Source organism: Seriola lalandi, unplaced genomic scaffold, assembly GCF_002814215.2.
Source record: "Seriola lalandi dorsalis isolate HSWRI2012SDOR001 ecotype SW California unplaced genomic scaffold, Sedor1 jcf7180002054416, whole genome shotgun sequence".
NCBI classification, from domain to species: Eukaryota; Metazoa; Chordata; class Actinopteri; order Carangiformes; family Carangidae; genus Seriola; species Seriola lalandi.
The window spans coordinates 88,429-115,538 of NW_019524969.1; the positions used below are offsets into that span (position 1 = coordinate 88,429).

Sequence of the window (27,110 nt, forward strand, 5' to 3'; positions counted from 1 at the left end):
TTTACCCATAAATAACTCAAGTGAACTGCCTTAAACTCTCTTGTTTACATTAGCATGGATAAAAGGCTACAACATAAACCAACATTTTCCGATTCTCAAACCGTTTACCGACCTGTAAAAGCAGGTGAAGAGCGGAGTAATGAAGACACCAAGCGTCTCTGTTTTCCTCCAGCACGTGTCTGAGGTAGAAGCGAAAGGTGGGGCTCCTTTACCGTACCCCCGAACACCTGGAGTGTCCACAAACGTTCCGCCCGACTGCTTTTCAAAATAAAATGACCCCTTTCATATAGTTCTCTACTTTTGAATAAAATAAATGAAAATAAATACATATATTAATGAAAGTGTCCCATTCATACATAGGCTTTATACACAAAATAATATTAATGTGGCCATTCCCTCTCAGGGGTGCCACACGTGCAAAGAGGCCTGACGATCGACTGGTTGAGAGGATTGAGGCAACCTAAATTTTTTTATTTTTTTTTTTAAAAGCCATGAAACTGGCGTATGCTGCTGGGTCCATATCGGTTCGTTCTATCACGGTGCGGGTAAGGCTGGATCAAAACACACGGATGAAGTGCAAAAATGTTTATAAACGGAAGAACTTACAAAACTGGTGAACCACAGGGGATCACAGGAACTAGAAGACAAGGACCTAACGGGTAGGCCTAACGCTTGGGAAAGATAACAGCCGACATGAACAGGCAACACGACAGGCAACAGACCGAGGACAAACTAGACATGAACACACGAACCGACACAGACAAAGGGGAGCACAGAGACTATATAGACACAAGGGAGGCAAGGGTGATTAAACACAGGTGAAACGCATTAGGGCGGGGCAGACAATCACCAAACAGAGAAACAGGACCAAGATAGGAAGTAAAACCATTGAGACACACAAGGAAATCAACTACTACCATAAACACAAACAAAAAGTGTCTGCCATGAAAAACCATGACAACATCTTATTTGTTTCATCTGTACAAAGTACATTTGTGGTTTTACAGGAAATAACATGTTGGAACTGCTTCTTATAGAAACACCTTTATGGAACTACTTTATTGCCTAAAGTATTGCCTAAAGTAAGAGAAACACATTGAAAAACATATTAAAACTATTTTGTTTCTTTTTCTAAATGAATAATATATTTCTGATCCCGAATCTGGTGCTACACAAAACTAACAAAATGTCCTTATTATGTTCATATTAGTTAATATATTGTGATCTCCCAGTTGAGGTGGTGCACATTGCTCCTCTCTTGGGCAGATCTCTCTTTTAGATTTTAGAAATTTTAGATTTTAACTTTAAATTTTTACCTGGTTAAATAAAGGATATAATAAAAAAAATTAATATACTATCTGTAACCAACTGACAACTAGTTTACCTGCAGGGTTATTGTTTATTTTAAGATTAAATTGAAAATTATTTTAGACCTGTCTTTTCTTTGATGTGAAACATATTCAAGAACAGAAGCACAATTTCATGATTTCATGATGATTTCTTCCTCCGAACCCTATGGGAGCATCAGAGCTTTGTTTGTTGCGTAAAATGTTATTTCTATTATGGATAGGACCATTGACCATTGTCCCCTGTGCAGTATCCCTTCTGTTCCCATGACTGACCTCTTCTGTTTTATTCTTGTTATGGGAACACACAAGCTCTGAGAGGGACACCAGTGGCTCTTTCATACAGGAAATAATGAAATTATACCAAATCCTTTTAAATCCAAAACCTTTGTGGATTTCCTCTGTTCTAGGTTTATTGCTTGCTCTGGCGATGCTAGCAACCCAGTGACACTGCTAATGCTCCTCACTTATCATAAAACTTAACTGTTGGATTGATTAAAAAGAAAAAGATTTATATATTAAAAAAAAAAGACAACTTTGGTATTCTAGGTCATATCAGTTGATGTGACATGTTTAAACTAAACAGTTTTATTTAATAAAAATGTGATCTTTGTTAGCTGGGATTGTGTTTATTGCTGTGCTGTTCCAGAATGTTACATATTATTTGTAAACTTTAGCTACAGTAGATGTTGCTCTATAACAGACATTCCCATTTTTAGCATTTACCATAATCACGTAATTGTCGCTTGTGGTCGCTGTGGCTACTTTTCAACGAAAGCTACATAGTCTTGCTTTAAAGCATATTTATATTAATGTGCATTGAGCCCACCTTGTTCTACTTCATCCAACAGTGAATCAGTATTTTACATAAACTGCCATCAGCAGGCGTGAAGAGGAGGTAGTGTATATAACATATTCACACCACCACACCACACTTGATCTGCAGTTGTAGATTAAACGTTTTTTCAAGGGAACTTTGGTAGATGGTGGAAAAGCAATAACATTTTATTTTATATGCAAAATCTTAGACTTTCTTTTTGATTAAAGTTTTCCTAGAAAAGATTTATGGATAAATAACATTTTTTAGACCTTAAGATCTTTAACTGACTGCTTCAAATTCTTATCCCTGGTCAGATCAGCTGATTCCTCTCAGAGAGATCTCCATTGCAAAAGGAAAATCCTTCTCTTTTTTTTCTTTTTTTTGCACTCATCGCCTGTGGATTTCTTTAAGAATTCATATTTTGTCCCCATCTTGCTTTCATTTTACATGCTCCCAGTGCAATCTGTAAACACAATATCTTCTTTCGATGATACAATAACAGATATGACTGGAACCAAGTCAGCTGCCGAGAATTATCTCCGTGATATACACTGCTCAGTGTGGCAAGTCTGACAAAGCGTGCTGCAGCTAAACTAAATAAATCAGGTTTGAGTTATTTTAGAATGAAATGTGCTCAATGTGAAGCCAGATGACAGAGGTTTTGTTATACAACAAAATCTGTTGGTCTTTTGATGTGCAGTACAATTCTGTGTTCTTAGTTATATAAGAAATGCAAGCAAATGTAATGAGCCTAATCAATATAATGAAATCAACCCATGCCCATGTTTATATCTTTTATGATTTAAAGAAATATAAATATTAAATATAGCAATACACATAACGTTGACAACAGCAACTAACATGGTAATTTGCTTAGACAAAATAGGACGCAAAGAAGAAAATCTATAACCAATACAAATTCATTTTTATTTGACCCCATGACAAAACAAAAACAGTCCTACTGCATCATATAATAGGCATGGGCTGATCGAATACATTGCCGGGAGCATTACCAGTTCCTCCCACAACTAGCTTATATAAACATGTACTTTAATATAAATCCAATAATAGAAATATATTGCATTAAGGTTTATCTCAAAATGAATCAATAAATAAATAAAAGTAAAAAGCTATCAAAAGTAAATATAACATAACCTGATTGTTTTTGTCAGTAAAAGTAGTTATACCTTGAAAGACCTTTCTTCAGCATTCTTCCAGAATTTAAAAACAATGCGTAACATTTTCAATTCAAGCGGTTTCAGTTTTATTTGGAGATTCATCACATCTCAGGCTTACAGTTGCAGTTTTTGGTATTCGCTCCCCAAGGCCATGCTCCACACACTGTAAAACCTTTCCCCATATCGGTTGTATAATAGGACATTCCCACATTTCGTGGCAGAAGGTACAGCCCCATCTGGTATAATTTAATGGGTCGACTTCAAGCAAAGGATACCTTTCCCTTTCCTCTTTACTTGAATTGATCTTATTGTTTTATAAATACTCAACCACATTTCAATATCTATCATAATTCATATTATTTTGTCATAGACCTATTATATAGTTCTAAATATGAGCTTTTCTGCTCCTGAGTAGATCTAAATGTCAAGAGGAAGGCTTTCCCCACACATACTAAAGTATAACTTTAGTTGTCTAAATTGCACTCAGAACAAGGCAGTTTGCACCTTAACAAATTCAATTCACATTCTCTCTCTTTTTTGTGAATCCCCGGCTGACTGTGGTACATTCTACTGTAATTTATCCTCTCTGACTACTGTATGATGTGATCCTACAGAGGCCATATGTCAACACAGCTCTAAATGGATCACTTTCTATTGAGAACCTGAGTCTGACGCACTTTGCTAGAATGGATATTCTAATAAGAGCTCCCGTATCAGCACACAAAATTTGAAGTGTTTTGTTACATGACCAAGCGCATGTTAAATTGGTCCTATTAAATACTGCTCATTGCCAGGGGAAACAAATAGTCTTATGCAAACTTATACGTGTAAAGTTGCAACATTTGACTTTATCAAGGAAAAGATAGTCAATATCATTTTGGGTCAGCAATCTAAACTGAAATTCTCTTTTTTCTTCTTTCCATTCAAGTATATGGACAAGTGCTGTACAACAATCCCTTATTCAATCTCCCTCCATCTCACTTTGATGAGGCACAGCCTTGAAATGAATTTTCTCAGGAGTATAATCCCATGTCAAGCCAAATTGACCTGGAATAAACAAAGAGACGTGATTTGGAGCTACATTTGTGCTTCAGGGTAGACAGCACAGGAAACTATGATTTACAGTATTTTGTAAAGAATCCAAACATTTGAGAAACATCTTCATGACCTGATGCTCTCATACACATTTTTTCCATCGGATTTTTGGTAAATGAATCATTGTAGCACAGAACTATTAGCTCACAGACAAGGCACACTTTTACAAAGGCACATCACCAAAAGGTAGCAGTGTGCATGCAAACCCTCTGCTCGCATGCATGTCATTGATTTTCCATTAATAGATCTCAGCTGCAGATGTTACAGATGCTGCGAGTAGTGTGCTATCGTCTCAGAGTAATGCCAGAGGCTATAGTGCTATACAATGCGCTGCTGTCTTATGGATTCTCTGTGGAGTTGGCTTTCATCCATGTTTCTTTAAATTGTGTCCACATGCTGATGTGGTCGTTGAAATTGTTGGCTCTAAAACCAAGTGATTATTATTTTCTCACTTAGCCAAAAATAGTTGAACGCTGTCAAAGATTTAACAGGAAAAGTTTTTTTTTTTAGCTCTAAAGTCACAGAAGTGCAGAGAGAGTTACCTTTTGTTATGCGTTGTAGCTCTGCAAAAGCTAAAATGTTATCAGTTTAACAAGGGCCATTCTGGGTCCCGACAGAACTCGTGTCCTTTCTATGGCTCTCATAAGTCACAGTTTCATTGATTCTATTTAAAACAAATGCTACAATGGGAAATTATTCAAGATAATTGTAACAGATAAACCAAACAAACTTCCCTGAAACCACTGCACTTCAAAGAGATACGGAACAAGATGAAACAGGGACGTCCTGGTGAATAGTCATTTGGGTTTATTATATTCTGAATAAAGGATTCAGTTTTTGAAAAGACAGACAAGACATGCTGAAAATATGCAAAGTTAAAAGGCCTTTTTCTCATTAGATTCTTTAAAATGTCATACCAGTCGTTTTCACTGATTGTACCTGATTGATCAAGAGAAAACTCTCGTCTTTGCTTTGTTGCTCCCATTAGGACGGGAAACCTTATACCTTTATCAATCTTATTGGAACATGTATCTAACACATCTATTTGGTAATTGTAAGTATACAAGTAAGTAAGTATACAAACACTTAATAAATGGTTTATAACAGACTAGTTATACACAGGTATAAGGACATTTTAAGTTCATTTGATTGTAAGATATTTATACAACGAGTATAACTTCTACTATGAAGACATATTTTATATAATTACAACTGTTTTATATTGTCGAGCATTATCTTGAGGGCCTTCACTTATGGGTGTCCACAGGAGGAGTTCCAGTTTTTAACAAACATGAATAGACACTTATATCTGCTTACCATTACATTATAATGTGTTACAAATAGTTTATTAAGTGTTTATATATTAATTATAAATACTACATTTCGTTAGAAATTGAGATACTCCTACTTCTGCTGACTGAACTCTTAGTCTTACTAACAGAAAGGTAAAATCCCAGCATCGGATTTCACACTTGGATTTTGAGTGAATAATGTAAACTACCACAATAAAAAGAATTACTATGTGCATATGGCTGTGAGACAGTTCTTTTTCCATTCATTTCTTGATAACTTAAAGATATACTGCTCGAGATTTTCATGATAGTAGGCCCTAGTTCTTGATCATATTTGTGACAGGAAATTGTTTTAGCAATAGCCATTAAATGTACTCGCACTCAGTTACTGGCCTTCAGGGATTCACAGGAAATGGTGCTTGCACGTACTGGACATGATGCCGATGACAAAACCAGTGCTTGCACAAATTTCATGCGATGATAATACATAATAAAACAACATTGTTGACTGCCTTCTTTATTAAAACAACATGACACAATGAATCAACTCAGCCTTTATCCCTAAACAGATACACAAGTTGTTGTTCTCCTGTTGCACTTCTGACAAAGTAGCTGCTCCAGGCAAGTTTTCTGCCTTCAGTGAAAAATGCAGGGGTCTCTTTAAATGTAAGTCAGCATCCAATATAATAAAAAAGGCACCAGTAAACACAGGTGTGGTCAAATCTCTCAAGGACTTAAATCTTAATAATTGCAACCTTAAAAACTCATTATATTGTGCTTACGCCTTTTCTTGTCTCAGATCTTGTGGAAATCAGACAAGAAACTTTTTTCAGTTTCAACAAAAGCGTTGTTTTAAATCTAAAATGTGAATATCAAGCACCAGGCGAGAAAAAAGTGGGCACATATTAAACAATCCTCATATCATGTACACAACAGGCATATTTAAGTGAAAAAAAAAAAAAAAGGCTGTCTGATAGAGACAGCGTTTGTTTTGGTTGGCAGTGTGCACACAAACCTTGCTTTAGTCACGCTAACATGATTTAGTTTTGCATGTGATTTCTGACCCTTCCACCACCACACACATGCTTCAGGTTAGGAACAAGAGAGTGACTGCTGGTTTATACCTGTGTGAGTGCACGGAAACCACAGGGCAGCTGTACCAACACATGGGTTTGTTATCCCCGTATTACAGTGACCCTCATGTGCTCCGACGTTCCCACAGCGGGGAGGCCTCCACGCTTACATCACCGTGTCAAACAACTGTCACAACACGCCACCTTGATTTTAAAATAAAGTGATGAACTGATGATGCACATTGATGCTAAGTGAGCTGGAATCACTGTCACACAGAGTGTATGTGTGGTCAGTATTGCAACACTGGATCCTTTCTCTGTCTATTTACATGCCAGTCTCCATGCTGAAGAACCTTCATCTGTTTCATGTCAACATATTTGTGTGGAACAAGATATTTTTACCACATATTATCCTGTTCTATATCATACAGTATTTGTACTTGCATGCTAATGTATCTAACCTGTGCTGCTACTGATGGAGTTACAGTATGATAGCAATGAGCAAAAACATATGATTTTTTTTTCAATTTTTCTAATGCAGCTGTGTCAAGTTTCTTGAATACAGAATAAAGAATGTGTACGTCGATATTTGGCTTCAGTGTAGTAGTAAACAACATCCATGCAGGGATTCATGAAATGATTATTCTATAGATTATTCTTCTGCTTTCTGATTGGCTTTCAGGTGGGGTCAGAGCCATTTTTTTGTGGTCCGTGTCAGTGTGTACCATGTGTTGCAATCAGGACAGACAGTGATAATTTACATAAGGGGAGGTCCTCAAAAATCCCTAATGGTTTGGTTAAAGGCATCTTTATTGTGGGAACATTATGACCTTGTCTGACCTCTGATCATAGTTCTGTTCTGGTTCATTAACAATTTAAACTTATGTTCACATGGGAAATATGTTTACTGGCATCATTCATCTGGCCAATATTTTAGTAAAAGCCATAGTTGATCTTGATACCGACTAACAAGTAAGATTATAGTCAGATACTATATTATCATGAAAAGCCAGTGTCATATGCTGATATTTGTGTTGTGTTATTGCCACTAAAAATGTTAGGCGAATGGCTCCTTGTGTTTTTTTTTTTTGCAGGTGATCACTGCGTACTGTTTCACATGGACATTCTGCATGCTCAAAGTCCGCATACGTGTTTCTTTGAAGAAGAATCAAGTAGAGTTGAAAATGCAGTTGGTGACTTGGCTTGGGTCTTTAAATTTGTCACTACAAGTCTTTAGTCTTTGTTTTGGAGAATTTGGCTTCTATTTGAAAAATAAGAAAAAATCTGTAAAGCTTCATTCTCACTAATTCACTTTCAAGGACAGTTCCATTATTATTCTTTATTTGTCTGTATTTTTGCAAAGATGCCAGAATTTATAAATACAGTCACTTCAAAACACCTTAACAATTGTCCCTTAATGGGATATTAATTAATTTCACAACAAACCATTGAATAACTGCAGATTGAAATTATTCCTGACAAATCTTCATTATTAGTATTCTCCTGTCTCTGCCATATTTTAAGATGCATTAGCTCCCATATTAAAATAAGTTCTTATTATTATACACTAATATTTACTGACCAGATCGTCGATTTCTTTCAGAGCCAGTACTCTAGTTAATATCAAACCCTAAAGTAGGAAGAGTCAGTAGCCGAAATAAAGATGCTATTCTTGAGATTTCAGCTCCTCACATCAACAACATCTCATCAAGTCTCATGCTATGTGAATATTCATTACTGTTTCATAAAATTTAAAATGTTTTTCAGAAGTTTATGTTGCGGTTTCGTAACCAAAACCTTCTTTGCAATAAGTTTACGTAACATCTCATAACCTTTTTATGACCTTATTGTTAAAGCATCTTCCAAATTACCTGTTGGAGAAAACCCCCCATTGCTCACCCAGCTGCTAATACTTACTACAATATGAGAGTGTTGTTGTGTACAGTATGTGTTGTTTAAAAAAGCAGAAATTAATCAGGCGAGGTGCTTGGAAATATTCATTAAATGCATGACATAATGTCTGACACCCAATATTGTATGTTTAAGCAGATTTATCATTGGTGTAGTTACACGTTTTTCAATGAATGATATAAAAACCAAAAAAACTCTGTACACACTTTTGGTTGATACACTCCGAGCGAGCCTGAGGCATAAACAGAAACTAAGTGACTGCATGGGGCCATGCAGTCATTATAGTTTAATATAACCAGCTACATTCATTCTTCAATGACATAAAATCAGATTTCTTTTTTTTTTTTTGCTTTTCCATGTTCCTTGCCTGTCCATGCTTCATACATTATGTGAGGATGTGTGCCTATTCTTTAAAACAGTTGAGATTATTTCACACAAGTGTTTTCTGTATTTGTGTTTTATCTGAGCTCAGTTAGGAAAAGTCAGTGTCACATACTGTACTCATCTGCACTAGTCAAGCTCTGGCAGCATTTGAATCAAAATATGATGGCAGCTGCTTGTTTATATTAACAGAAAACTGTCTATGATCAAATATGATCAAACCACACACATACACATACACACACACACACACACACACACACACACACACACACACACACACACACAGGCTTGATGAGGCAAATAAGCTAAGATTTTTTGAGTGTAAACTCTACATTGAAAAATAATGTGGATGTTATTTTTCCAAACTTAAAACACTCTTAGTCCATCTATTCTTCAGAGTACAACCTCAACATGTTTTATTTCTCATAACATAACTTTATTCATATATCATGTACAGACAAGCTGAGGGAACCAATTGAAAGTGCAACATATTTTCTAAAAGAAATTGTTAAAACATTCATTTATTACAGTAATATCTTTTACAGATAAACACAGATTTTCAGTAAAAAAGTTGCAATGAAATTAGTTCACTTGAAATTGTATTCTGCATTGTATTTCATGTCTTACATATTTCAGATGTATTTTTGTGAAAAAAATACAACTTTTTGCACCTTACACCATTCTATAATAACATTCTTAATAATTATCACTAAAGACTTGTACATTTTTATAAGTGCCTTTGTTATCTTTCTTGTGTTTGGGTTCCTTGCTGCTTTAAACTTGGTAAAATTATCAAAATGATAAAATGATAACAGAGAAACTCTCACATACACCTGAGTTTTTGTCGAATGACCCCAGACAGTGAAAAAGGTGCGAAACAAAGACAGGAATGAATGCATAACCCGGACGCCATACTCCTGTCCATTTCAGAAATTATAAAAAATAAAAAAAAATCCTTAAGACCTTGATTGACACGTTTTAAATGCAACCTTCTCAATTCAATTTTATGAAATGTTGCAGAATGTATTGACCACAAATGTCTATTCTATCAACTGGAACTTGCATATGACAGGTCTCGTAGTTCACACCCTTTATATTGACTGAGGAAAATAAAGCATGTCATCCATCTGGCATGTGTCCTAGAATATGCTCCCACGTGTCAGAAATTCTGCTTCTGCTCTTCTATTTACTGAAAAGGGGGTGGGGGTGGGGGGTGGGAGGGGTGTACGTGTGGCTGCAAAGTCGGTGAAGTATGAGATGCTGTGCCATTACGTACATTTCATTCTGCTCTCTGCAATTTCACTTGTGACAGTCTTTTCAGGAAGATGTCTGGATCAATGACACTGCTGCAGAGGCCCGCTACTTTCTTTCTTCTATTTGATTTGTTTTGATCTCTTTTGTCCCAGACATACGTGGTTACTCAACACACAACTCTTTAACTTACATGCTATGGGTGCCCAGGCCATCTCAGCTCATTCCTCCTGAAACATCTTGACTCCAGCTGCAAACAGCAAGTTGCCATGGAAACCGAATTTCTAAATAAACAAATAAATACAATCATCTATAGGGAGCATACACTGATCAAGCACAGCATTAAAACCAGTTACCAGTTTTAATGTTGTGTCTGATCAGTGTTTACACACACTTAATCATCATGTGCCTATAATTGAAAATGGTAATAATTCCCCAGATTTGCATAGAAAGCCCTTTTTAGAAATCATGTTTGTGTAACCAATCAAAGCTGACTTAATCAGGTATTAAAATTCGTTCTCCTGGGGAGGAGGTTTGCATGAGAAAAGTTAAACTATAAAAATTGATTCTAACTATTAATGATCATAGTACTTTAAGTAGATTTATTCAATAACCAGGACTGAAAATATAACTTTGTTTGAGGATCATGTGAGTGTTTCAGATCAACTCTGTAGCTCAACTGTTGTTTGCCAAGAACAAAATCATGTATGTTAGTAGTACTCAGGGGGGAAAGAAGTGACCCATTTACATGCCATTATGTGTGCTCAGGTTGTTTTCATTCAACAAGACACGAGGGCTATTCAGCTGAACAATGGACTAACAACACAGCACCTGCAACAGCTCAACTGAATGTTAAATGAGGTATTTGTATATTTTGCTATTCACTTACTTTGTATTATCATTATTATTATTATTATTATTATTGTTACTATTTATATAATCTGCCTGTGTGCTGTGCAAATGTAACCAAAGAATTTCCCTGTAGGAATCATTAAAGTTTTTTTTTTTTCTGATTTTGACTCTGAATGTGTCAAATGAATCAAAGAAACAAATGTTTTCACACTGAACATGTGATTTTCACAAGTTCATTTTCAGAGCAATAAATCACTCTGCGTGAGGTGAAGCAAAACTGGATTTACTCCTCTTTGTGGCTGAAGAACATGATCACTAAAATAACTGATATCATGTTAATGGATCCTTAAGAGGATCAAATGGGTATTCTACCAAGCGATATTGAAAATGATTACTTTATATAGATGAGTGCATTTGAGAAATGTATCCAGTCAAGAAAAGGTTTTGTTTTTCTTTTCTTTTCTTTTCTTTTTTTTCTTTTAATGCAAATGAAATGAACAACATGACAAACTTTAAATTGGATTTGAGTGAAGAAGTAAAGTGTTTGGTTCAAAAACAAGATATCTGTGACAGCCTCCCATTCTGACTGCTGCATAAAAATACCGAACATTTTGGATCATGGTTTAAAAATGAATAATTCTGATTATCTTTTGCTGTGACCTGAAAAGAAAGGGGAGATTATTTTGAGTTAGTATGTAGAAATCCCTCCTTCATGACTTCCGGGTAACAAAATTGAGAAAGAATATCACCCAAGGGAGTAAGTTATTTTTACAGCTGTTTGGTACGGTATGTTAAAATATTCTGATCACTCACATCAGCCCACTTTTTGTTTGTTTGATATGAAACTGGATTGAATTGCTCATTGCCCTTTCACTCTTAATTTTTTTTTTTTTTTTACTTCACCTGAGCCTGAACATGAAGTACCAGTTTGCAGCACATCATCAGAGTCTCAGATGTAATCATATAGAACCAAAGCTCTTCCAGCTCCACATCTTTTCCCCATATTTGGTGGCTTTCTTTGAAAACAAGTGAGAGTCGAACAGAGTGGAGTTTTCTTCTTATTGCTTCAAAAGGATTGTAGGAATCCTTCCTCCATGCGCAATACAAGATAAAATCGCGTAAATGCTGTTAAGGGACATTTGATTTTTTTGAAAAGCGCAGAGCACTCAAGTCAATGTACAGGGAGAGAGAGAGAGAGAGAGAGAGAGAGAGAGGAAGAGACTGCTCATACGCAACAATTTCCTTCAGAGGAAAATAAGAAGAGGGGAGGGGGTTACTGACATTGGTAGGATACAGAGCTCCAGCAAACCAGACATCAATTTGGACGCAGTGATGAGGACTGCGGTGCGAAGACTCGCTTTAAAGGTAAGCTTCGTTTGGACATAATGCCTTGATATGGTTATTAACGTTTTTTAATATGTGTTTCAGATGTGTTTCCAGTCAGTAAAATAAAGTGGTGACCTTTGTTTCTTTACAGACCAGAGCGCCGACTTTCGGATTCTCCCCCTAATTTAGAATAAAAAGTCATTCATAAAACCAACTTTAACGGAGTGAGCTGGGTAAACAGATACAGACGTACATTTGATACACTGTGTCTGTAATGTGACCGCTGGCTGCGCCAAAGTGGCGCTTTTACGCACAATGGAGGAGCTTTTACGCGAGCATGACACTTGGGCGCAGAATGTTTCATGGAGCAACTCAAGTCTCGGAAATGAAAGCCATTTAGGGAACATCACGGTGAATCCTTTGAAACGAAATGAAGAAGTGGCCAAAGTGGAAGTCACCGTCCTGGTCCTGGTGCTGCTGCTCGCTCTGACCGGTAACCTGTGCGTCCTGTGGGCTATCCACACCACCAAGCACAGCCAGTCTCGGATGTATTACTTCATGAAGCACCTGAGTATCGCAGACCTTGTCGTCGCAGTCTTTCAGGTCTTACCGCAACTCATTTGGGATATCACGTTCCGCTTCTACGGGCCGGATTTGCTGTGCAGGTTGGTCAAATATCTCCAGGTCGTGGGTATGTTCGCATCCACCTACATGCTCGTCCTGATGTCCGTCGACAGGTGCTTAGCGATCTGCAGACCACTTCGCTCCTTGCACAAGAGGAAGGATCGCTTCTGTGTGATCGCCTCTTGGATGCTCAGCCTGATATTCAGCACTCCTCAAGCATATATATTTTCTTTAAGGGAGGTCGGGAACGGTGTGTATGACTGCTGGGGGGACTTCGTGCAGCCATGGGGCGCCAAAGCATACATTACATGGATGAGTCTCAGCATTTACATTTTCCCGGTGGCAATTTTATGCATCTGCTATGGTTTGATATGTTTTAAAATATGGCAGAATTTCAATTTAAAAACCAGGAGGGATCACTTCCTGGCTCTCACTCCAAGGGCCTCCAAAGGCGCTCATCCGCTCTCTCGTGTGAGCAGCGTGAGGCTGATTTCAAAAGCAAAGATCCGCACAGTGAAAATGACATTTGTAGTGGTGCTTGCCTACATTGTATGTTGGACTCCCTTCTTCTTTGTCCAGATGTGGTCTGCGTGGGATCCAGCTGCACCGAGAGAAGGTAAAGACACATCCAGAGTTTTTTTTTTTCTTTACCACTGCACTATGCACTTGACTTAGAATCCTAATATGAAGTTCATGTGCCTTCACCAGAAACAGTGATTTACCCCATTAAAACACATTGTTGATTAATAAGAATATGTTATTATTTATGAAGATATTCCCCTTCTTTTATAGGGTGCCACGTGCCCTGCGTCACAATCAGCAGAACATCACTTTTGTATGAGATTTATACTGGTGAATTTTTTGCCCATGATGTAAAACAAGATCGGTTCTGTAACAGAAACTCAGCACTAAGTGTCTCATACGCACAAAGGCAATTCTCCCACCAAACAATATGTCTGGGAATGCATAAGCAATCCACTTTACTTCCAAGACAACACAATGGTGTTTAACTCCAGACTTCCCCAGAGTGAACGCAGATGTATGGGAGTGTCATTTACAGTGGTTATCAGTTAAGAAAAAGGCCTTGGAGCCACAGGGAGAGTAAATGTACCAGGACATCAAAGAGTTTCTCTCTCTCTCTCTGCTCCCAGTGGTGGTTTGTGTAATTTCCATTTAAGTGCATAGTTTGTTCAGATTTACCCCTGGTATCTCTTGACATTAAAGGGGAGAAGAGCAGCATGGCAAGATATGCTCCATAAACTTTAAAGTGGTGTTATATGGGTAAAATTGCATGAGTGTTCATTCAGAGCATTCAGCCGATAGGCCTATCTTAAAAAGGCCGGACTGAGCCGAGTTAATCATCTTCCTGTTTTGGGCCTCTTCCGAGCAGTTTTGCACAAAATGAGGAAAATAAACACATTAAAGGCAAGAATGCGTGAACACTAAACACTAAACTACAGACAGTGTGTGTTGTAATAGGGGGCCCCATATAGTTTAGATGGATGGACTCCATCATTACTATATTTTGTATTCCCATTTAGCAGACTAAACTATGAAATAGTGAACTCCCCATTGCTGTCCTTTAAAAACCAAGTATCTCCAAAATGTTAACTTTTCATGATCTGAAGGAGACCCACTTTCAGAGATAACGCAGTCGGCTTTTACTTGCTTATTCAGCTTAAGAGGTAGGAGGATTTTATCAACTGAGAAAAGCTCATAAAAGATTTCAGTTTATCTGACAATTTCAAAATCACCACATTTGAAGAGACGTGGTTTCCATTCGGCAACAACACTATCAAACAACACAGATCTTTCATCATGTTAAACTTTTGCTTTATTACTGACAGTATGTTATGAATTTGCACAGTACATTAATCAATGCACATTAAATACAAAATAAGGGGTAGATTGAATAAAAATTTGCTGTTATGGATGCGATCCATGTTAACGACCCCAAAATTTCAAAGAAACCTTTCAGAGAAGCATCTTTCCAAACTTCGGTGCAAAAGTAAAAATGATTCAGATTTCACTGACTCTCTGCTCAGGACTTATTGAATTCTCTTTGTTGTGATACCACAGTGTGAAAACCCTGAACTTCAGTTATATCATCACATTGTCCAACCTGCAGAGGATCCTCTGACAGTGAAGCAGAACGTGAACCAAGCAAAAACCTTATGCACTTACACAATGTTTGTTTAACCTTTTAGCTTCAGTATTATCTTTGATATAGCGTTTGCTCTCGGCAAAATAATTGATGGCAGTGTTATCAAAGCCCTCCTTCTGATTGTCAACATCGCCCACTTTTCCCTTTTTCCAACCTCAGTCTCAAAAGATCAGCGCTGTACATCATGATATTACAGATAAGGAGCCAAGCTTAATGTTTTTCTTTCATTTCTGGCAGCACAAAGGAAGTGGTGTGTGTGCACTGCAAGTCAAAGTGAAGTGTAGCAGAGTTAAAAAGAAAAGGTTTGAGTGTCGTTACTTTGTGGTATTTCACTTTACGAGGACTGTGTTCCCCATGGACTGGACTCCCTGCACCAAATGATCTGGACGGGGCCGTTTGACTTATCTGTTGAACAGCTCTCATAACTTTGACAGGCCATTTGGTTGACACCTCCCAGCATAAAGCAAAGAACTATAGGGAGTCAGAACAGCATGAACAGACCAGGTCAGCACTCTGACGGGAGGAGGGAAGAAGACAACGTGTTCTAAATCTCTCTCTCTCACCCCATTAAAAAAAAAAAAACTTGGAAGTCTTTCACTTTCCACTGTTGAAATGGCGTGCTTCTTCAGTCTGCTCTGAAGCTGCAACAATTGGAAATTTAATCAGCTGAATTAATGAGAAAATAAGGTGTATTTTTCCACTCAGGACAGCATCTTCTAATTGCGGCCATTTATCATATTTGTGTCAAGCAACTTAAAATCCTATTAGTGTGGCATCCATCAAACTTCCATATATATATTTTTTTTAATATATAATTCTAAATGTTGCTGGGGTTGTCTGAAATACTTCAGCATGTCAGCTATCCACTCATCCACTCCTTTTCTAAACTGCTTAGTCTATACTGAGTGGCAGGGGGTTGGAGCCTGTCCCAGCACACATTTTTAGAGATTCAGAGGCAGGGGACACCCTTGACAGGCTGCAGGTCACTAAGAGCTCCTCTTTAAAAGGATAGGGCTGGCTATATTCTATGTATACAGTATATACTGTATATAATACTGTATATATTTTATCATTGCTGCAAATCTTCAAAAATGGCTCAAAATGTAAAGTTTATTATCATATTTATTTTTATTTTTCAAAAAAGCTTTTAAAGAATTGTTACTCAAACAGGAGACAACTGTGTATTTGTTTGGGACTGTTTCCCTCTGAGAATTTGTTGCTGTAGCGGGTATTTTCAGCAGCAGGACAGCCTCCATGCGGTCGACTCAAAATAAACTAATGAAAGAAGGAAATCGTCACCCATTACAATGATATGGCTCACTGGGATGTTTTAATAGTGTCAGAGAGAGAATGATGAAGATGCAATGTATTAGGATTTGGCTACACAGATAAACTTGTTAAACTTTTCGTGGGATTTGATAATAGAAAATTATAAAATATTCCCATATATATATATATATATATATATATATATATATATATACACAGTTTCCTTTATTTAACACTGTTAGGATGTAGGTAGTGATATCACACCTATGTTCTTCTCTGTTTCTCTCCCTAGACATGGCCTTCATCATTGCCATGTTGTTGGCCAGCCTCAACAGCTGTTGCAACCCTTGGATCTACATGTTTTTTGCCGGTCACCTGTTCCACGACCTGATGCAGTGCTTCTTCTGCTGCTGTAGACAGTACCTGACACACTCCTCCTGCGGCTGTGATCGACAGTGCAGGCACAAGAGCAACTCGTCCACTTATGTCATCAAGGACACCAGCAGCCAGCGGAGCCTCACGCACACATCCAGCACAGGAGGCCCAGGACACTGAAAAGCCAGCTGAAAGCCATCCAAGCTTCCTGTAGTCAAGTAATCTGGCAATCATGCAGTTCCCACTTTCAGCCATTTAATTATCTGCAGCGGCTCTGCGGCGGCCATTTCAACATGTTTGTTTTTAGATGTTTTAAACTGAACTAGACAATATAAACCTCCTTTCCAGACAATACACTACACCCTGTGATTATGAGAGCAGAACAAAATGTCATTGTGTCAAAAAATGTCATGTAAAGTGAAACTTCTACACCAGTCACATCTGGCATTGGTTGAAATCCCGAAGGATGTGTGCCCTTGGCGTTCCCAAAACATCACTTTCCTTTTGGACCACAGTCCTGCAGAGGTGGAAAAAGTACAAAAATATTGTATTCAAGTAAAAGTACCAATACTTTGATGAAATATTACTCAAGTAGAAGTAAAAGTACTCATCTGAAAATGTACTCAAGTAAAAGTAAAAAGTAGTTCATTTGAAATGTACTTTAAGTAAAAGTTACTTAGTTACTTTCTTTGTGTGGGGTGTGAGGGTAGTAAAAATAGGACAAGGGGTCAGAAATCCAAAACTATTTTGTTTTTAATTAAAGAACAAGTGTAACAAATGTAAGTGCAAAAACAACAACTTCACAACAACTGAACTTCTGGTTCAGTTTAAGTAGCAACTTAAAGTTAGTTGTTTTGTAAAGTTAGTCACTGTTGGTTCTGGCCATTGGTATACTGTCAATGGTTCTGTCGCGTATTTTTCCCCTGTAGGTTGAATTGTTATTTTTACTCAGTAACGGATAGGATTTATAAAGTAACTAAGTACAATACTTTAGTAAAAACGTACTCAAGTAAAATACAAAATACCGATTTTAAATTGTACTTAAAAAATACAAAATACACAAAAAAAGTATTCAATACAGTAACGTGAGTAAATGTATTTCCACCTCTGCAGTCCTGCATACACACTATTTCTCTTATATTGTCGTCTTCTCCATAATCAACCATGAGCATCTGGAAAGTTGTTCACATACTTCTCTCCTTCAGTCTTGAATCTTGTTCCAACAGCTTGACCTTAAAAAACAAATAAGTATCACAGTAATTGCATCAATATTGTTTAAGGACAGTCTTAAATGCTCATTTGCAATTTAAGATGTTGCTGCTCTGCACAAACTTATTCAGTTTCTGTCACGATTGTTTGCCCTTTAAAGCAGCATTACTTTGTGTAAAACCATTTTAAAATCGTGTTCTTCCAGCATGTGAGTGCTTGAATCAAAATGTTGATATGCATGAATAACATCAAGGTTATTGAAATAATATCCACTCTCAAGGTTTGGCTTAATGCAAATATCTCTGCTGTAACATCACAACAGAAATTCATCAACAAAGCAGATTCCACAAGGATGCATTTCATATCAAGGAGACTGGTTTCAATGTTTTCAGCAGACTTTCTTGTATTATAAATCAAACAGTGTTTGTCCTTATTGATGTAACATGAAATTCACTTTGTAAATAGTTTCCACTGCTCCTCCTACGTGTTCACACATCATCATTTTTATCATTTCCATCTCTCTATTTTTTTTTAGGTCTTTGGTAATCAGCGCACATGGACTTCAGATTTAAGGCACTTCAAACCTAGTTGGGGTCAAACTAGAATAATGGTTCCCTCTTGTGGCAAGAACTGATTATCCCAACAAATAGTCTTATTTTCAGCTTGGTCTCTTTGGCCTTAAGATTCGAGGCGATCTGATAACTGATCATATAAGGTGCATTCTCATCTTAAATGGTGTTTTCTTGAACTTTATAAAACCTGGTAAGTTGTCAAAGGAAAACTTTACAGCCGCAGGGAGCTTTAACGTGAAGGAGGGGAACTCACATTCACATGTCTCAATAAGTGCCGCAAAATTGAATTTATCATGTATAACGATGATTTAATTTTTCTGTCACGACATGTGGGAGTGATCAGTGTCATCGTAGTGGAATAAAACAATTCATTTTAAACATTATTTATTTAAAGTTTGGCAGACTTCAGCATAGGATTAGAAAAAGAGCGAAATTCATGGTTACACAGTTTTTAGATTGAAACAACAATGACAACTATTAAGTTTGCTTTTTTTTTTTTTAAAGAGAAATGTTCAGTACTTGGTCTTCATGCTGGAATAAAGCACTTATGTCTCCTTGCGTAGAACCACCTTCACGCCGCTGTACATCTTCCCCCATGCCTCAAAGAACGGGCCAATGAAGGTGTGTATGACCAGCGAGTAGATTCGACTCAGACATTGGGACTCGATCACACAGCTCTTAACGCAGGGCACAACAGCCCAGATGTGGCAGAATGACAGACAAGCGAACAGGAGGCCCCAGATCAGTGACAGAGGGATGCCCAAGATGGCCGTCAGGCAGCGATAACAACAGTACTTTGACACTGTGAAGGTGGTGTGGCTGGCTTTCCACACACCGTCCACGCTGTGCACGCCGACAGGCTCCGCGATCACATCTTCAAAGTTCACCTAAGGCACAAAGAGACGGTTCATTTATTTACTGTGTTTGGTTTTGCAGGCTTAGAGGGTCACATACACAGACATTATCACAAGGCTTCAGGTAGAAAATGATAATATTCATATTATGACAAAAACTGCCCATAGTGAGGACACCTGAATACAAAAGACTTTCTGGAAACAAATATAAATACTAGGGTTTATGAATGTATTTTTTTTTTGTGTCCTTTACAATTTATGTCTGTTAATTTGTTTGTTTTAATTTATGTCTGATGTTTAAGTGTGGTGGCAGAAGTGTCAGCAGCAGAGGGAGCAGCAGTCTTAAACCCGCTGCAGATAAAAACAAACCTGTATGTACATGTTGTTCTGTAATTTGGGTGAACTGACCCTTTAAGGGTTAAATGTTAGCTTAAACCTTAACTTAAAACTGACACCTTAAGCCTCAGATTTAAAATCTCAACCAAGATAAAAATTCACCTGTGAAATACTGTGTAGATCTATAAACCAAAGCACTCGTTAATAATAAAGAAAAACACCTGCCTCTTCGTCTTTTCATGAAGCAAAACATTTAATATGTTGAAATTTTAGTTTGTTGTACATGGCAGCAGTGTGTTGGGTCAGAATTATTTGGTGCCACTGCTTCAGCTATTGACAAAAAAGAAAACTAACTGTTGAAGCTTTTACTGTAACAATAAATAATCTCCACCCTGCCTCTCCCCAGATATCTCTTACAGAGAGTTAGGAACCATTGTTTTAGACATACACACACTGTTAAGGCTTGATTAAACCTCAAACTATCTACTACTATGTTTCCATTCATGCATCTCTGTGCTGATTAGGGAAAAATGGATCATCTGCACCTTGACCGCATCCTCGTTGATTTGCTTGGGGTCCCTGTTGATGAGGTCGACCTCCCGGGTGAGGCTGTGCCTGCTGACATTCTCCTCCTGGCTGAAGTCACTGTTGAACATGATCCCGTTCCTCTGACAGGCTGAGGCTGAAGCTGAGATTAAAAAGCATAGGGGAGCCACGATGAGAGGCCGGATGTGTTGGCTGCAGTCAGAGTCTCGGAGGGCTGGGAGTGGCAGTGTATAAACTGAAACCCCACTCAGTGTTAACCAACCCTGGAATGCCAGCAAGCAGCTGCCAGTGACGACTACCTCAAACTGTCAGGAATATGGAAGGCACTGCCAGCATACCACATCAAGTATAGACACACACACACACACACACACGCACACACACACACACACACACACACACACACACACTAGTGTTGATCATTCTTTTGTGGAAATGTGACAACTCACACAGTGACTTAAAGCGTTTCATAAAGAGGGAAGTAAGCAGACTCATGTTGCATTTCACACCGTTCTGAGAAGGAGCCATACGGAAAAATAAAGTCAGTGTCCCATTTGTGAAGACATTTAATGTTTTCATTGCATGTGTAGGATGACCATACATGTATAAATCTTTATTTTATTATATTTCATGTTTGTCAGAAGTTTTATTTAAGATGTTTTATTAATTAAAGAAAACGCAAGACTACAAGTGTTGCCCATATAAAACTATATAAAATACAAATTAAATACACAGCTTGGCTAAAAAAAATGTTTGTTTAAAGCTTAGAAATTATTGCATATATATATATGAAGGTAATTATATTGCATAAAGACATTCCCTGTCCTGCTGACCTCCACATTATCAATGCAATAGCCCGTATACTGTAACAGACAATGGTTTAAATATCTCTTTCAGTCACAATAATGAGTTGAAAGAGATACTGAGGTGTCTTTTAATTCATATACATATACATGTCCGTAGGATGCTCTATTATTAAACCCTCGGCCTCCCGCTGGCCCTTCACTTCATTTAACAGAATAATGATGTTTTCTGTTTAGAGCTAATCCTATTTCAAACAGAAAAAAATGTAATTTGTGTCTTGTACCGCCATTTCCTCCCAGGAAAATCTAATATAACTGGATCTTTTCTAAAGAACTAAATATTCTCAGGTTTGGAATCAGTAACTTCTATAATTAAAATGAAATCCTAGTAGTTGTACATTTTTGCTTCTTGAGATAAAACTCTAAACAGCAGTTTAAAAATGTAAAAAAAAAAAAAGTATAAAACCAAAATCAAACATTATGATATAGAGATTGTACAACATTCAATTTTCATAATTCTAAAAATCATCCAGAGCCGTAAACCTACTACAATATTTGTAAAAGTACTTCATGCTTTCATCATTCTCATTTTCTTGAAATCACTTACTGCAACATAAGCTATCGAGACTCTCTTAATCTAATTCTTAATCGCACTGATCTCAGTTGTTAAGAACTCTAATCCCCTTTTTTGTCTCACCAAAGTCATTTCACACTCTGAAGATGAAATTTTGAAATAGACTACATCAGCTTGTTTTATTGCAGGTCCAAATGTTTGTATGAAAATGTCACATGCCTTGTGAAATCATTAAAAAGAACCAGCAGATACTGTTGAGCTATCTTGGAAAACACGTATTAATAAATATCTTATTTTGAATTACGTATTAAAGAATGAAAAACCAATGCCCACTTGGGCTCAGTCCACCAGTGCACTTGAGCACCTACAATCCCAGTCCGGATGAATTTCTCATGTGTGAGTCTCATTCTTTGGCCAGGTGAACGCTGAAGCCTCCGCAGCATCTCCCAGCACTCGTGAGGAAGGGGCCCACAATGATGCCCAGCACGACACTCCATAGGCTCTGTAGCCAGCGGGTGCCCATAAGGATACACTGGACACAGGGAGAAACCATCCTGCCGTAGGAAGAAACACAAACATGAGAAAGATAATCACCACAATTGCACAAAGAAAGGTATGTGCTCTGTCACAGTGTGAGCAACGCAGCTAGTTTTAGTCTAATTAAGTCTTTAGGAATCTTTAATACTTTTATTGCTTTACTATTTTTTAACTTTGGGTCAAATGAGAACATGAGCCACTGTTTTTTATTTATAGGTATTTCCCAATTTCCCCCCACATAGTTCCTCTAAATCCACAGCACAGAATACACACGCATTCAACAGACTCTCATTTCAATATACTTCTTAATAGAAAAGAATCAGAATTATCAGAGATTATTATTTTACCATAACCTTTTCACCCTTTTTTTTTATCGTTACCCCTCCTGTCACTGATGTGTCCTTCTGTTGCTATCATGTTTTCCTCCATTAGCCAGATACTGAAAACCATTATTGCACTTCCATGAAGTTGGGGAACTCATAAGAGACGATCTTAAAGAATCATGGTAATAATCTGTGCAGCTGAGGCCTGAGACATCCTGACTTTTAGTCCCTAGTATGGGTCAAGATTTTCCATAATGCAACTGGTTAGCATCAACGTCATTACTGGCTCATTTCTTTTCATTTAATGCTGACTAATAAATCCATGGCATTATGAAATAAAAGCACTTTTGAAAAAGGGCATTTGGAAATAGAAATATAAACAATGAGGAAAGGAAAAAGTATTTCATAATGAGTTTAGTTTTCATAATATTGAAATAAGATTTTATGCAACTAAATTCTAAATATAAACTCTATATTTATTTATTATTTCTTTTTTTATTTTTATTCATGTGATTATTCACTCACTCAGATGAGAGTGTCAACATGTGGAAAGCAGCGGGATCTAAACCTACCAGATGTGGAAGCAACTAAGGATGGCAAAGAGCAGACCGGAGATAACTGACATGGGAACGGCCAGGAGCACTGTGACTATCCTGTAGATCCAAACCCGGGACACCTCGAACAGGGCATGGCTCCAGATCCACACTCTGTCCCCGCTGCGCACTGTTACTGGCTCGGCAATCACGTCCTCAAACGTCACCTGGAGACACAAGGAGAAAAGTGGTGCTGATGCTACAGACGTGAACCGCTACGTCATGTTCCTGTTCGGATTGATTCACTTTCAACATATGAGTGATATCCACTGGAGGGCAGTGCAATAAGCCGAGCAGCTTCTTGCTTCTACATGCCAAAGGCTGTGTGTGTTTGTTTTTTATCAGCTTTTTTTAATCAAATGGTCCATAAAACAAAGTCCATTAAAGTTACTGCATAAGAATGCAATACCTGGAGGCAGTCATTGATACCTCGGGGGTCTCTGACATTAATCAGAGGCTTGGTATCGCTGATTTCCACCAGGGTAGAAGTATGAATGTTCTCCTCTTCTTCCAGAGAAGGAGGGGCCCTCCACAGCGTCTGAGGTTCCTCTCCATTATCAAATTCTTCAGGGTCCCCGGAGTCCTCAAAGTCAATCTCTACTTCCTCTAAATCTTCCGCTTTCATCATGGTGTCCACCCAAACATGTGTAGAAAACACAACCCAAAAAGAAAAGAGTGGATGTCTGTCAGTCTACTAACAGCTCAGACTGAGGCCGCTGAACGGACCCCCCTCAGCTGGCTGTGTGCGGTGGGGTTATATTGGGAACGTTACAGTGCCCTCGATGGTATTTGCAGATGGTCTTTCAAGTGAAGATCATTTTCCTGTGCTGTTGGAGGACAGGAAGGATAGTGCGGGATATAAATACTGTGAGCATGGAGATTACCCTGAATACACTGATACACTCTACTGGGCATGCAATCAAACACATATACATACATACACACACACACACACACACACACACACACACACACACACACAGACAACATGAGACAGCTCTGTAAACATGTGAGCAAAGATAGAGTGAAACAGAGTCCAAATGGAATATTTAGTGACATGGGTATTTTTGACTTTCATTTATTTCCAAGTCTCAGTGACTTAAATGAGTCGTACAGCAACTTGTGTTTGTGTCAGAAAAGGGGTTGAGTAGCACGACAACACTGCCTCCCTCTGGCCTGTAATGGAAATTGAGTCTCCATTATAATCATTTATCTTCACCGGTGTAATGAAATGTGCATGACCTAATAATGTTAGTATGCACGTAAGATTTATTTCCTCAGGAACCAGAGGTAATGATTCTCACGCACAACCACATATTTATTAATTTATTTACTTTTTAAATCTATTTTGGACCTTTCCCCTCTTGGATCCTCACAATTTCTCAAAATAACAGGACACTGTTGAATTGGTACGACTCACTTTGCCATAAAGTAAAAATGTTGTCCAGAGTCTTATGGAGGTTGCAGGTAGTGATACTTACTCAAGCTCTACTCCCATATGTCACAAAGATTCATTTCCCACTGTTAGACACTTATTAGATGTTCTCAGAGGGCAATTTGCAACACAATACAACAGAACTGTACTGTAAACTACTAAAATGCATCTGTATTTTTTGGTTGTTGTTGCTTTGCTCAGTAAAGTGATACATCAGTTGGAGTTGTTACTGAGTAGTTCCTGATTACTTTATAATTATATCACAATAAACTCCTTAAGCAGCGCCCAGGTGTGGGAAACTATGTTAAATAAAGGCCAAATAAATGTATTGTCCTCTGAGCTCTCAGTGTTTTGTGTCACTATTATAAAGGCTATGCCTCATTTGTCTACTTATAGCCTGTGTTGTCTAATGAAGCTAATGTAGGCCCTCAGTAGCATCTTCTAACTGTAGAATCTTTTGGATCTGACATGGCATTGTATTTGATTTTTTGGATTTCTTTCTCTTTTTTGGATTGTAATGAAATCTAACACCATGATTTCTATATTGTCCCTTTGTGAAAGCATTTAATTTTCTGACGCGTAGGGATGAATTACTACTGTTTGCTCTTTACAGTACCAACAGCATCAAACAACCATGCGGAAGCAGCAGGAGATATACTGCATGTTATCACAATATCCTCCTCTATAGGCCCTGGATCCTGTGAGGGGTGTTCTCAGGTCTCTGCACTCTGTTTGGTGTAAAGCATGTTTCGCAACATGCTTTTAAGGAAAACTCTATCACCTCTGTCGACCTTTGGACCCATTAACCTGACGTCCTCACTGCTATTAATAGGTCAGCTACGAATCAACAGACTTAAGCCCTATCAACCCATTCTCAGCTACTCACCAGATCTTCATCACAAGGCCATCTCACTCTACCCTCATCATCCTCTTCACCAAACAATGACCCGGTACAGCAGCTGGCAATGTGATGGTCTAATAAAATATGGTAAATATAAGACAGTAAAGAGACACCAGCACCTCATATACTTCATATATAATGCATCTGAAAAGCTGGAATGTCCAATAAAATGAACTGATAGAACAATTTGCTTTTAATTTGTTTGTGTGCCGAATGGAGCGAACACAATTAAATTGATTTTAAGAGCTGTGAATCCAATCTAAAGAGAAATGTAAATGCTTTCTGTTCAACTAAATCGGTCTCCATGGTAATGATCATTTCTGCCTGCTGGATGAAGTCTGAGAGAGCACACAATATATTGATGACAGAGAGTTTCCTGTGTCAGTGCAGGAGACCGGGGTATGCTAATGGACTGCACAGCGCGGCAGATGGGGTTTGTTTGTGTCCGTGGCTGCACAGGTGAGGTCAGCGGCAGCGGGAGTGAGTGTGTGTGTGGAACAGAGGGAGCGAAAGACACATGTCCCAGCTAATTGCACCTCGGTGACGTCACATAAGGGTGAGGGTTGCAAGATCATTTATAGGACATTTTCCAAGGATGTCAGTAATCACTGGTGTTATTTCGTGAAATTCTGAACAGATTTCAGCCTCACGGTCTCCGCTTTGGAGCATCATTCTACAGCTATACGTCTGAAAAGACAAACGAGGATTAGGATAATGTTTGTAACACTTTGTAAAAGTTTGTGTATCTTCCCTTTTGTTTGGCAATTCTAGCTCGTATATAGAGTTTAAAAATAACTTTTATATGATAAGCAAAAATCACATTTTGGAAATAAACATTCTCAGGTATAATTTTATTTTATTTACTTTAACACTCAAAAACTCAGCTAATCTGCTTCATCAGGACTGTCATCTTATTCTGATTCAAATATGAATAAAATCCTGACGGGTGCATGGAAGTATATGAAATCTACTTTTTCCAACTGAGGCCCATCCACTTCAGACTAGCATGAAAATCACGGACAGAAAATCTCTCAGGTGAAACAACTTAAATGACCTCTCATGACCTCAACATGATAATGCATAATGTGAGAATATATATATGTTTTAATTCAATATTGAGACACCAGCCTTCCACAAGAGAAATTCATATGTGAATGTTAAAAGGAACAGTTTGACATTTTGAGAAATATATTTGTTTGGTTTTGCGCTGAGAGTTTGATTGTCTGATGTCAGTACAGTAAGGCTGGCAAAGGTAACAAGTTGACCAATTAACAAGTTATATCTTGTTTGTTTAACACTTGAAAAAAAAAAGAGTAAGTGTGAAAACAGGAAGTTGTGCTTTTGTGCTGGATCGTTTCTGAACTAGGAGCCTGTGATTTGCACACTTTTGCCTCATCTTGGCTTTGGGTCCTTGTAGCTCGTAGTGCTCTGTGAGGATGGTTGAGCAGCTCTCATGGTATATGTGAA

The 27,110-nt window shown here is 37.8% G+C and overlaps 3 protein-coding genes across 3 annotated transcripts; 1 reads left to right on the forward strand and 2 right to left on the reverse strand.

Moving 5' to 3' along the window:
* The first annotated feature begins 12,474 nt into the window (after positions 1-12,474).
* On the forward strand, positions 12,475-20,156 carry LOC111657853 (oxytocin receptor B-like). The gene is made up of 3 exons (XM_023410183.2): positions 12,475-12,567; positions 12,680-13,768; positions 16,878-20,156. Exons 2-3 carry the CDS (start codon positions 12,844-12,846, stop codon positions 17,138-17,140), a joined length of 1,188 nt encoding a protein of 395 aa, XP_023265951.1. The 5' UTR covers positions 12,475-12,567; positions 12,680-12,843; the 3' UTR covers positions 17,141-20,156.
* On the reverse strand, positions 19,109-20,758 carry LOC111657852 (caveolin-3-like). Its single transcript, XM_023410182.2, has 2 exons — positions 20,477-20,758; positions 19,109-19,628 (listed from the first exon to the last, which is right to left on the reverse strand). Exons 1-2 carry the CDS (start codon positions 20,585-20,587, stop codon positions 19,287-19,289), a joined length of 453 nt encoding a protein of 150 aa, XP_023265950.1. The 5' UTR covers positions 20,588-20,758; the 3' UTR covers positions 19,109-19,286.
* Positions 20,759-21,025: 267 nt separating this feature from the next.
* On the reverse strand, positions 21,026-24,057 carry cav4a (caveolin 4a). Its single transcript, XM_023410172.2, has 3 exons — positions 23,717-24,057; positions 23,287-23,474; positions 21,026-22,408 (listed from the first exon to the last, which is right to left on the reverse strand). The coding sequence occupies exons 1-3, from the start codon at positions 23,933-23,935 to the stop codon at positions 22,258-22,260; spliced, it is 558 nt and encodes a 185-aa protein (XP_023265940.1). The 5' UTR covers positions 23,936-24,057; the 3' UTR covers positions 21,026-22,257.
* Positions 24,058-27,110: the final 3,053 nt, after the last annotated feature.